This window comes from Hemiscyllium ocellatum, chromosome 46, assembly GCF_020745735.1.
Source record: "Hemiscyllium ocellatum isolate sHemOce1 chromosome 46, sHemOce1.pat.X.cur, whole genome shotgun sequence".
Lineage (NCBI taxonomy): Eukaryota > Metazoa > Chordata > Chondrichthyes > Orectolobiformes > Hemiscylliidae > Hemiscyllium > Hemiscyllium ocellatum.
In genome coordinates, this window is record NC_083446.1 from 1,183,226 (window position 1) to 1,196,065 (window position 12,840).

Genomic DNA, 12,840 nt, shown 5'->3' on the forward strand with positions numbered 1-12,840 from the left:
GATTCTATCTGCCAACAACTTCTCATGTTACCTCCTGGCTCTTCTTAGCTCTCTCTTTAGGTCTTTCCTGGCTAATTTATAACTCTCAAGTGCTCTAACTGAGCCTTCACATATCATCCTAACATAAGTCGTCTTTTTCCTCTTGACAAGAGCTTCAACTTCTTTAGTAAATCACTGCTCCCTCGCTCAACAACTTTCTCCCTGCCTAACAGGTACATACTTCTCAAGGACACAAAGTAGCTGTTCCTTGAATAAACTCCACATTTCAATTGTGCCCATCCCCTGCAGTTTCCTTCCCTATTCTATGCATCCTAAATCTTGCCTAATCGCATCATAATTGCCCTTCCCTCAACTATAACTCTTGCCCTGCAGTCTATCACTTTTCATCGCTAAAGTAAACATAACTGAATTGTGGTCACTATCGCCAAAGTGCTTACATACCTCCAAATCTAACACCTGGCCTGGTTCATCTATTCCTGAGATGCTGCCTAACCTGCTGTGCTTTGACCAGCAACACATTTGCAGCTGTGATCTCCAGCATCTGCAGACCTCATTTTTTACTCATTACCCAGTACCAAATTCAATGTGGCCTCGCCCTTTGTTGGCCTGTCAACATACTGTGTCAGAAGACCTTCCTGCACACAATTGACAAAAACTGACCCATCGAAAGAACTTGAACTATAGTATTCCCAGTCAATATTTGGAAAGTTAAAGTCCCCCATAACAACTACCCTGTTACTCTTGCTCCTATCGGGAATCATCTTTGCGATCCTTTCCTCTACATCTCTGGAATTATTTGGAGGCCTATAGAAAACTCCCAACAGGGTGACCTCTCCTTTCCTGTTTCTAACCTCAGCACACACTACCTCAGTAGACAAGTCCTCAAACGTCCTTTCTGCCACTGGAATACTGTCCTTGATTAACAATGCCACACCTCCTCCTCTTTTGGCATCTTCTCTGTTCTTACTGAAACATCTAAATCCCAGAACCTGCAACAACCATTCCTGTCCCTGCTTTATCCATGTCTCCGAAATGGCCACAATATCGAAACCCCAGGTACCAACCCATGCTGCAAGTTCACCCACCGTATTCCAGATTCTCTCAGTGTTGAAGTAGACACACTTCAAACCAACTTCTTACCTGCCAGGGTCCCCTTGTGACCTTGAAACCTTATTTCTGACCTCACTACTCTCAACCACCTGTATACTGGAACTACAATTCAGGGTCCCATCCCCCTGCTGAATTAGTTTAAACCCTCCCAAAGAGCATTAGCAAATTCCAGCCCCAAGCCCCCAGAATATTGGTATCCCTCTGGTTCAGGTGAAGACCATCCTGTTTGTAGAGTCCCATCTACTCCAGAAAGAGCCCCAATTATCGAGGACTCCAAAACGCTCCCTCCTGCATCATCCCTGTCACTACATGTTCAACTCTTCTCTCTTCCCCCTTTTCCTCACCTCACTACCACATGGCATGGGCAACAAACCAAAGGTAATAACTCTGTTTGTTCTAACTCTAAGCTCTTGTCAGCTTTTAATCTCTTACATTTATCTAATATTTCTAATGTCAATGATTTAAAATTCCTGACTCTCTTAGTCCCTTGGTTACCCCTTCACCTGCTATGTCATAGAGCCATACAGCACAGAAATGGACCCTTCAGTCCAACCAGTCCGTGCTGACCATAATCCCAAGCTAAACTAGTCCCACCTGCCTGCACTTGGCCCATATCCCTCCAAGCATTTATCCGTGTATTTATCTAAATGTCTTTAAACGTTGTACTGTACATGCATCCACCACTTCCTCTGGAAGTTTATTCCACACACGAACCACTCTGTGCATAAAAAACAAAATGCTCCTTATGTCTTTTTAAAATCATTTTCCCCTCACCCTAAAAATATGCCACCTAGTCTTGAAATCCCCCACCATAGGGAAAAGACACTTGCCATCCACCTTTTCTATAATCATCATTATTTTATAAACCTCTATAAGGTCACCCCACAATGGCCTGCACTACAGTGAAAAGGTCCCAGTCTATCCAGTCTCTCCTTATAACTCAAACCCTCCACTCACATCCTTTGTGTTTTTGACTGTGAGTGCAGATACAAGTTATTTGTTCAAGCTCTCTGCCATTTCCTCATTCCCCAGGATGATTTATCCTGCCTAAATGATTTGCTTGCTAATTCACTAAAAGAGTGTCTCTTCTTTCCTGTAGCCGAACCAAGGAGCTGATACAGAGTCCAGGTAATGAATTGGAAAGTATCAGGACACGCATATAACCTGCAAATGCACCAGCATCTGATACTGGCCGTCAGGGGATGGGAGGGACAGTGAAGTGAAAGAGTACGGAGGAAGGTGATGGGATCCATTGGACGTGTGACAGGGTTCAGGCGGAGGGTGACAGGAATGATGAGAGGCTATGAGTTTGAATGGTAATGGGGAGGGCACTGGGTTTGGATGGTGACAGGGAGGTGAGGGTTTGGATGGTGACGGGGAGGTGAGGGTTTGGATGGTGATGGGGAGGGCAGTGGGTTTGGATGGTGACGGGGAGGTGAGGGTTTGGATGGTGATGGGGAGGGCAGTGGGTTTGGATGGTGACGGGGAGGTGAGGGTTTGGATGGTGATGGGGAGGGCAGTGGGTTTGGATGGTGACGGGGAGGTAGTCTTGTCTTCATGTCATGTCTGGCCGAAAATTGTTGCAAATGCTTTAGCCTTGCCTTTTACTTTGAATTGCCTTTGACTTTTTGTGAAGCTGAGAAATAAACTCTTAAGCCTAACTGCTTTTCTGTTTCAGGTGCTGTTTCCCGACGTGGAGTCTACAATCAGGGTGAGCTTCCATCTTTCCTCATTGACCAGATATTGAAACAGGTGACAGAAACAACAGTAACCCTCATTACAACCAAACATTAATCCTCAAAACACTCACTAAACCTTGACATACTCACTAATCCCAAGAATTACCCTTGAAACCCTCACCACCTCCCAGAACAACTCTCGAAAGATTCACTACCCCAAAAACTATCCTAAAAACTCACGACCCCCAAGAATTACCTTCAAACAACTCACTATCTCCAAGAACTACCCTCAAAACACACTCTACTCTTTGAAACACTCACTACCCAGTAAACTGTCCTCTAAACCCTCATTACTTCTGAGACACTCACAAGAACTACCTTCAAAACACTCACTACCTCCAAGCTGTACCCTCCAAATCCTCACTATCTGGGTTTTACCGTATTGTTCATGGTCATTTTCACTGATCCCAAACTAATATCAAATATTCATTGTGCCACGATGGTCTCTCAACTCTTGTACCAGGTTTCTGTCCGGAGCACCATGAGCCCACTGAAATAAGGGAGGGAGGTGTGTAGGTGCCCAGATGGACATTCTCCTACAGTCCTGCGTTCTGCTTTATAATCTGTGCTCCTCCTTTTCACTGTTCCAGAGGGAATATCCATAAAAATGTTCCTCCGAGGGCGTCCAATCACCATGTATGTCCCATCCAAACTCCAGAATACGGAGGATCTAAAGGCTGAGCTGCCAGTGGAGAAACTGAAACTGGACTGGGTGTATCCTCTGATCTGGATAAGAGTCAATGGTGTCGCCTCCTTTCCCTTTTCCCATTTTCTCTGCTTACCCATTCTAACTTTTACCTATTGACCTCAATCATGTATAACAAAAAGCTCAAGGTAAGTTCCTAGCTTCCAGACTCCTGCTTCATATCAGTGTTGGGAACTGCTACTGTATCTAAGCCACTCAGTAACTCTCCCATATTTACTGCCTAGGGATCGTCAGTCTGTCCAGACCGAGAGAATGGGAGAGCCAGTTGACACCATCTAGGGAACGTCACTCTGTCTAGACCAAGGAGAATGGGACAGCCAGCTGACACTGTCACTCTGTGTAGATTGAGAGAGCAGGTCTGCTAGCTATTATTGTCTAGGGATTGTCTCTCTGTTTTGACCAAGAGAGTGGGTCAGCCAACAACACTGATTAGGCATCATCACTCTGTTTAGACTGATTTGAATGGGGCATCATTACTCTGTCCAGACCAAAGAGAGTGGATCAGCCAGCTGACACTTTCTAGGGATTGTCAGTCTGTCTAGACTGAGTAGAGTAGAACATTCTTACTCTGTCCAGACCAAGGAGAGTAGGGCAGTCAGCTGACACAGCCTAGACACTGTCAGTCTGTCTAGACCAAGATACTGGGGCAGCTAACCACACCTGAGGTAACAGATCTGTCCAGATAGAGGTTAGTGGCATCACTCAGTGTAGACTTTGTTAATCTGTCATGACAAAGTTTAGTAAGACATCCAGTTGTCTATGCATAGTTAGTCTATCTTGATGGAGGTCAGTAGGAAAGTTAGCTGACACTATTTAGATGATTTTAATATCTAGAGGGTGGAGTGTGCTGGCCATGTGATAGCACTTGGGAAGATTTATAAGGTGCGCAGGTTATGTTTTATTTATTAGCTTTCTCCAACCCATCCATCAGTCCTTAACCAGATCTAGCTATGGTTACAGAGGACGGGACTCTCGCTACAACCTGCACTTGCTGTCTTCGGGTGAGATTGTCTATTTCATTGCCTGTGTCGTGGTTTTGTTCAACATCGAGGAGAGGGCACAACGTCACTATCTCAAACACACCGATTGTGTACGCTGGTGAGAATGGGGAGCTATTGGAGGGAGTGGACTGAGTGAAAGGGCAGATAGTGGTGTGTGTGATCATGCACAATGGTTCTGGTGTATAATTTGAAGTCCGTGCAGTAGCACAGTCTCGGATCAGGAGATGGCAAATGATTGTGTGTGTGTGTGTGTGTGTGTGTGTGTGTGTGTGTGTGTGTGTGGCGGGGCGGGGGGGGGAGGGAAGGGGGCTTGTGTCAAGGAGGGCTGTGGCTCAGGATGGGAATTGGGTTGAGGAATTGGAGAGTCGAGGGGGTGAACAAATGGATGTGGAGGTAGTCTCTGCAGGACTAGGTAGAGTTTTGGATGTGTCTGAGAGGATGGGGGGAATAGGTCTGTTGCTGTACTCTGAGAGAAGGATTAGGGGAAATTCAATAGGGTGAGAGTAGCAGTGGGGACAGGGGAAGCTGAAGGGAGTTTGGGCTATCGCAATCCAGGAGGAGACTTGGGATTCTTCAGGATGTTTCTGCAATCTGAAGTATGATCGGAGCTGAGGGGAAGGAGGATGGAATTGAGAGATCTGAGAGCTATGAGGAGAGGTTGGAGTTTGGAGTGACGAGGGGTAGTGTGCAGAATATCGATCAGATCTCGAGGATTTACTATATTCAGGATTAACAGACTGTGCTGTTTTTCACTAGTTTGGCTGTCCACCCGGATAAAGTGCGGATCGCATCAGGACAGGCAGCTGGAGTCGATAAGGATGGCAAGGTATTGAGTGAAGTCCCAATAGCCATTGAGGCCATGGGAAATGTGGGTTATACTTCAGTCAGTGCAGGTTGTTCAGTTACTGTGAGTAGACAGTATGAATGATTTTTCGCATCTCTCACCATCATCTCCAAACTGAAAATGGACATTTTATTCTCTGCCGTTGCCCTCCACTGCTGCCTCTGGACAATTACTTCTTTAAAACAGCTTGCAACATCTCAATCATCTTAACTTATACATAGTGATGCTGGAGCATGTTACAGTTCACACTTTGACACTTACTCTGGGAATGGAGCCTTAGGAGAGCAAGGAGGAGAGAAGCATAAAGAACAGGGGGAGAGAGACAGAATGAGCAAAAGAAAGCGGGGTAGTGAGTAAGAGATGCTGTGGCAACTAGGATAACACTTGTGGAGTAGTGTATACCCCCCACCCCTGTTCTATAGGACAGAGAACAAATCAGGAGATGATATGGGCATGTAAAGTAAGCAGTACTTTAATTGTGGGTGACTTTAATCTTTATGTAGATTGGGAAAATCAAATTGGCACAGGTAATCATGGGGAAGAATTTATAGAGTGTATTCAGACAGGTTCCTTGAACAGTCTATTGTGAGTCCAACCAGGGATCAGACTGGATTGGGAATGTATAATGTGAGGAGAGTGTGAAGATGACAAAGATTTTCAGAGGGAGTAACCAACTGAGAGGACAGAAACTTGGCAGGTGCAATATAATGTGGGAAAATGAGAGATCCTGTACTTTGGCTAGAAGAATAGAGGAGCTGACTATTACTTAAGTGGAGAAAGACTGTAGAAAGCTGCAGAACAGAGGATTTGAGAGTCCTTGCCCTTGAATCACAAAAAGCTAGTATCCAAGCTCGTTGGGTACTCGGAAAATGCAAATGGAATGTTGACCTCCATTTTAAAGGGAATAGAGTACAAAAGGAGGGAGGTTTTGTGAAAACTATACAAGGCACTAGTCAGACTACAGTTGGAATATTGTAAACAGTTTTGGATCTGTTTTCTAAGAAAAGATATACTGGTATTGGAGACACTCCAGAGAAGGCTGTCTAGGCTGATACCATGAATGGAGGGGCTTCCTTATATTGAGAGGTTGAGTAGATTGGCATTTAGAAGAATGAGAGGTAACTCTGTTGAAAAATATAAGATTCTTAAGGGACTTGACAAGGTAGATTGTTTCCCCTTGTGAGGGTATCTAGGGCTAGAGAGCATAATCTCAGAATAAGGTGTCACACATTTAAGACCGAGATGAGGAGGCATTTCTTCTCTGAGGGATATCAAGGTTGGGCCATTAAATATGTTCAAGGTTGAAAGAGCCTGATTTTTATTCAGAAAGGGAATCAAGGGTTATGGGGAAAAGGCAGAAAAGTGAAGTTGAATATTATCAGATCAGCCATGGAATGTGGAACAGCAGAGCAGACTTGATGGGCTAAATGGTCTATTTTTGCTCCAAAACCTTATGTGAGTGAGAGAGTGAGTGCGATGAGGGGACTGGGGGTAATGAATGAGTAGGGTGAGAGGACTGGGGGGAACGTGTGGGTGAGGGAGGAAGAAGTGTGAGGTGGCTCTCCCTGGTCATGTTAAGATTGACTGACTGTGGTTGTTGTTGTGTTCCTTTTTGCAGCTCCTGTTACCTTTTGTCCATATCTGGGATTCAGTGACTTTACAAACACTGCAACACATTGGCCTAGGCAGCTTTGAGAGAGGGGTTGCCACACTCGCTTTCTCCAAGGCCGTAAGTCCATCACCGCATTCTCATATTCCCTTGTCTCCTGCTTCATCCCCTCCCCTCCTACTACATTTCTACTGTTTCATTCCCTCATAGTGCCTGCCCTCCAACTCCATTTCTCACATTCCCTCTCTTCTTCCATTCCCTCACCTCTTACTCTATTCCTTCATGTTCCCTCCCCTCCTCTCTCTTTCTCTCTCTCTCTCTGTTCTCTCCTCCTCTCCTCTGTGGAAGTTGCTAACTCTCTCATAAGTGTTTGCTGCTCTTTAACTTACCTGTGATGTTTGGTACCAATCCACAAACTTTCAAACATACAGTCTCTTTTGATCCAGTGATGAGGAATGCAATGTTCCCCACTCAAACTTGCCATTTGGGGCAACACTCTGTTTTTCCACACTGTCCTAGTCCATTTTAAGATCCATTCCTCAGCTGGATTGGGAACAATGTGTGATCTTTGCTAATCGATATATAGTATGGAAGTTAGGAAGAGGATTCTCTCTGAAGATTTCTCATTGTAACTGGTGTAGACATAGTTTGAAATTGAGTGCTGATGCATCCTGCAGTTTCCATACTCTCTCCACTTTGGACGAACATTAAACCAAGAATCTGTCTGCCCTCTCGGAGGGTGGGGGGAGTGTAAAAGATCCCACATCACTATTGGAAGAAGGGCAGGGTGAGTTCTCTGGGGTCTGCAGGCTGGTATTTATCCCTCAACAAACATCACTCTAAACAGATGATCTGAGTCATCCTCATTGCTGTGTGTGGGAGCTTGCAGTATATACAATCAGCTGTCATGTCCCTTTGTTACACCAGTATATTTCAAAAATACTTCAATAATGGAAAAGCATTTGGGACATACTCTGAAGTGACAAAGCTCGTTATAGAATTTTCCTCCTCTTCTCTCACCTTTCCTCCCCTCTGCTTTCCCCCATCATTCCCTCCTCTCTGAGTCCCCTCATCACTTCCTTTACCTGTCACTCCATCCCTCTGCATCCTGTCATCACTCCCGAACCTTGTCACTGTCTCACCTCTGTCACTCCCAACTCCCACTGTCCCCTTGCCACTCCCACCCTCCCTCAGACATTTTTTTTCCTGAGAGGTTTCCTGCAGACCAGCCAGTGAGGCTTATGGTGCTGTTTGGTTTTGCAGGATTCTGGTGCTTTTCTCTGTGTAGTTGATGATTCCACAGAACACATCATGTCCATCTGGGACTGTGCCAAGGGTACCAAGCAGGTGGAGATTAAGGTAGGTATTTTAAACACTGGAGATGATGGGCATGGAGGCTGGAATGGGTTCTTGTAGTCAGCATAAGAGTAAACAGGTGAATTCCTTTGGGATAGTGACTCTGTAGTGGAATGAACTATGCTTGCAGGGCTGATGTATCTCCAATATTAACCACAGAAGGTCATAGGGGTCCTGGAGCATATCTGTGCTAGTAAGGGGCTGGTCTGTAGCGTTGGAGGGTGCTCTTTTCTTGATCACTTTCTGTGAATCAGGGGCTTCATAAAGTGATCAACCCTAACCTAAACGATGGCTAGCGGAAATCCTGCTCAGCATGTGCATTGGGCAGGGTGCTGACTCAAATGGCCTCTGGCTTCTCACCAAGTCAGAGCAATGCTGGAGTGGAGACAGGCCAATAGGAAACCTACCATTTGATGAGGGGATGAACCATGATTTAAAATGCTGTCTTCTACACAAATTTACTGTCAGAACAGTGTTTGAGCTGTTCTGGCTCAGTGCAGGCTCTGACAGCTACTTCCCATGACAGAACATTATTAGCCAGGTTGTTTCCAGACACAGCTAAATATTACGAGGAGCTGAAGAGGGACGTGGAAATTAGGTTATGTTCATGTTCAAGGTGTGAAGGAGCTAATTGCCATCAGCAGTGTGAATAGGCATGGTTCTGGAATATTGTGGCCTCCCAGATGGAGTCGGGGCTTTCAGTCTGATTGCTAGTAAGAGAAACCATGCTGAGTGAGTGAGAAACCCTTTCCACTAAACACAGGACATTGATTGAAGAGAATCAACAAAAGGACCTGAGGGGGAAAGAGAATCACCTTTTTTGACACAATGTGTTTTGCGAATTGGAATACCCTGAAAGCAGATTCATTAGGAACTTTGAAAAGAGAATTACAGAAATAATAGAAAAGATATGTTTTCAGTGCTATTAGGAAAGATTAAAGGAGTGTGGCCTTATTTGGGTAGTTCTAATGAAGAGCTGGCACAGACCCAGTAAGATGAATGGCCATCTGTACCGTAGAATGCAGTGTTTGTCTCTGAATTGATGTCAGATGCTAATCCCCACTGTGGTCTCACCCTGACAGACAACCAATGAGGCAGTGTTCGAGGTAGAGTTTCACCCAACAGACAGCTCAAGTGTTGTCACCTGTGGCAAATCACATGTCTACTTCTGGACTTGGACTGGCTCCTGCCTCACCAAAAAGCAGGGCATCTTTGGGGTAAGTTATGCTAGACCACAGCCTGACGAACAGTTAGATACTCCCTATTGTGTCAGTGCATCAGCCTGTACACTCTAATGGTAACACCTGATTAATCAACCACTGTGCTCTGTACCAACAAAGAACTCTGTGCACTGAATTCAAACGGTACTCTTTAAACAGTCACTCTTTACTAACTGGCATTCGGTACTGGTGAGTTCAGACGACACTCTAAATGGTCACTCTGCAGCAGATGCCAAGATAAGGAATTTGTGGAATGTCTATACAAGAGATTTTAGAGCACTGTGGTGGAACCGACCAGGGAACAGGCAATTCTGGATTAGATGTGTAATAAGGCAAACGTGATTAGGGAGCTGAAGGTGAAGGAGCCCTTAGAGGGCAGTGATCATAATATGATAGAATTCACCCTACCGTTTGAGAGAGAGAGAAGCTGAAATCAAACCTGGGTTCCTGGTGCTGTGAGGCAGCAGTGCTAACCACTGAGCCACCGTGCCATCTGTAGAATCTGTTAGAATTCTTTGAGGAGGTAACAAGCAAGTTAAACAAAGGAGATCCAATGGATGTGGTCTATTTGGATTTCCGAAAGGTCTTTGACAAAGTGCTGAACAGGAGGCTGCTAAGTAAAATAAGAGGTGGGAACAAGGTATTGGCATGGATAGAGTACTGGCTGATTGACAAAAGGCAGAGAGTGGCATTAAAGGGATCATTTTCAGGATGGCAGCCAGTGAGGAGTTGATTCAGCAGGGCTCAGTATTGGAACCACAGCTATTCACATTATACATTAACCATCTAGATGAAGGAACTGAGGGCATTGTTGCTAAGTTTGAAAATGACACAAAGGTAGATGGAGGGGCAGGTTGTGTTGAGAACGCAGGGAGGCTGCTTGGACATGGACTTGGACATGCAAGGAGAGTGGACAAAGAAGTGGCAGATGTAATACAGTGTGGGAAAGTGTGAGGTTATGCACTTTGGTAGGAAGAATAGAGATGTAGACTATATTCTAAATGGTAAATGGCTTTGGAAATCCAAACCACAAATGGACTTGGGAGTCCTAGTTCAGGATTGTATGAAGTTAACATACAGGTTCAGTTGGGGGGGTTAGGAAGTCAAATGTGACGTTAACATTCTTTTCAAGAGGGCTAGAATACAGAGCAAGGATGTACTGCTGATGGCTGTGTAAGGCTGTGGGCAGACTGTATTTAGAAATATTGAGAGCAGTCTGGATGTAGGTTTGCATGCTGAGCTGGAAGATTCGTTTTTAGACGTTTCATCATTATACTAGGTAACATCTTTAGTGAGCCTCCGAATGAAGCACTGGTGGTGTAGTCCTCTTTCTATTTATGTGTTTGAGTTTCCTAGGGTTGGTGATGTCACTTCCTATGGTGACATTATTCCTTATGGTGATATCATTTCCTGTTCTTTTTCTCAGGGGGTGGTAAGTAGGATCCAAGTCGATGTGTTTGTTGATAGATTTCCGGTTGGAATACCACGCTTCTAGGAATTCTTATGCGTGTCTCTGTTTGGCTTGTCCTAGGATGGATGTGTTGTCCCAGTCGAAGTGGTGTCTTTTGTCATTTGTATGTAAAGATACTAGTGAGAGAGGGTCATGTCGTTTTGTGGCTAGTTGATGTTCATGTATCCTGGTAGCTAGTTTTCTGCCTGTTTGTCCAATATAGTGTTTGTTACTGTTCTTACAAGGTATTTTGTAAATGACAATAGTTTTGCTTGTTGTTTGTATAGGGTCTTGCAAGTTCATTACATGCTGTTTTACTGTGTTGGTGGGTTTGTGGGCTACCATGATGCCAAGGGGTTTGAGTAGTCTGGCAGTCATTTCTGAGATGTCTTTCATGTAGGGGAGAGTGGCTAGGGTTTCTGGGTGTGTTTTGTCTGCTTGTTTGGGTTTGTTGCTCAGAAATCGGCAGATTGTGTTCATTGGACCCATTCTTTTTGAATACACTGTAAAGATGATTTTCCTCTGCTCTGCGTAGTTCCTCTGTGCTGCAGTGTGTGGTGGATCGTTGAAATAATGTTCTATAGCAGCTTCGTTTGTGGATGTTGGGATGATTGCTTCTGTAGTTCAACATTTGGTCCATATGTGTTGTTTTCCTGTAGACATTGGTTTGAAGTTCCCCATTGGCTGTTCGCTTTACTGTGATATCTAGGAATGGTAGTTTGTTGTTGTTTTCCTCCTCTTTAGTGAATTTTATGCCAGTAAGAGTATTATTGATGGTCTTGAAGGTTTCCTCTAATTCCTCTAACTAACATATAAATAGAAAGCGGGCTACACCACCAGTGCTTCATTCGGAGGCTCATTGAAGATGTTACCTAGTATTGTGATGAAACGTCTGAAAATGAACCTTCAAGCTCAGCAAGCAAACCTACATCCTGAACCTCAACCTGTGCTACAAATCTTCTCAAAACTCGTTGGGAGCAGTTTTGGGCCACGTATCTCAGGAAACTGTGCTGGTATTGAAGGGTATGGCAAGAGGAGGCTTATAGGAGGGATGAAGGACTTGTCATAGAAATATGGTTAAGGACTCTAGGTATATACTCAGTGGAGTTTAGCAGGATGGGGGCATCTGAATGAAACTTAGAGGCCTGAATAGAGTGGATGTGGAGATGATGTTTCCATCAGTAAGACAGACTATGACCCGAGGGCACAGCCTTACAATGAAGGGATGACCCTTTACAACTGAGCTCAGGAGGAATTTCTTCAACCAGAGTGTCAATCTGTGGAACTCATTACCACAGAAGGTTGTGGTGGCCTGGTCATCAAGTGTATTTGAGAGAGATAAATAGGTTCTTGATTGCATCAAGGGTTAAGGAGAGAAGGCAGGAGAATGGGGTTGAGAAACCTATCAGCCATGATTGAAAGGCAAAGGAGACTTGATAGGCCCTATAGCCTAATTCTTCACCTTTATCCAATGGTCTTATGGGAGAGAGTGGGACCAGAGATGAGGAGGATTCCCCTACTCCGAGTGTGTGGATCTGTGGAATTCTTTACCATGGAGCCTGAACCCTTAAGGATATTCAAGGAAGAGATAGACAGATGTTTAATCAGTAAGAGAATCAAAGTTATGGTGATAAGACAGGAAAATAGGACTTGAGGATTTTAAGATCAGTCACTGTCTCATTGAATGGCAGAGTATATTAGACTACTTTTGCTTCTACATCTTATCCTCTAATACTCTGTTGCTGTGACCATGCTGCAAATTATTTTAGTTCATACCACCCTCTTTTGTTGAATAGCTCCTGTGA

At 44.6% G+C, this 12,840-nt stretch overlaps 1 protein-coding gene across 5 annotated transcripts in view; it reads left to right on the top strand.

The window, feature by feature from the left end:
* The window catches only part of eml3 (EMAP like 3), a 69,288-nt gene that overhangs the window by 36,733 nt on the left and 19,715 nt on the right, over positions 1-12,840 (top strand). For all 5 annotated transcript variants that reach the window (XM_060855790.1, XM_060855791.1, XM_060855793.1 and 2 more), the window contains 8 exons: positions 2,210-2,238; positions 2,789-2,821; positions 3,440-3,563; positions 4,504-4,653; positions 5,313-5,382; positions 7,019-7,129; positions 8,273-8,368; positions 9,448-9,582. In XM_060855790.1, the coding sequence (XP_060711773.1) occupies positions 2,210-2,238; positions 2,789-2,821; positions 3,440-3,563; positions 4,504-4,653; positions 5,313-5,382; positions 7,019-7,129; positions 8,273-8,368; positions 9,448-9,582 (748 nt within the window). The remainder of the gene's footprint in view (positions 1-2,209; positions 2,239-2,788; positions 2,822-3,439; positions 3,564-4,503; positions 4,654-5,312; positions 5,383-7,018; positions 7,130-8,272; positions 8,369-9,447; positions 9,583-12,840) is intronic.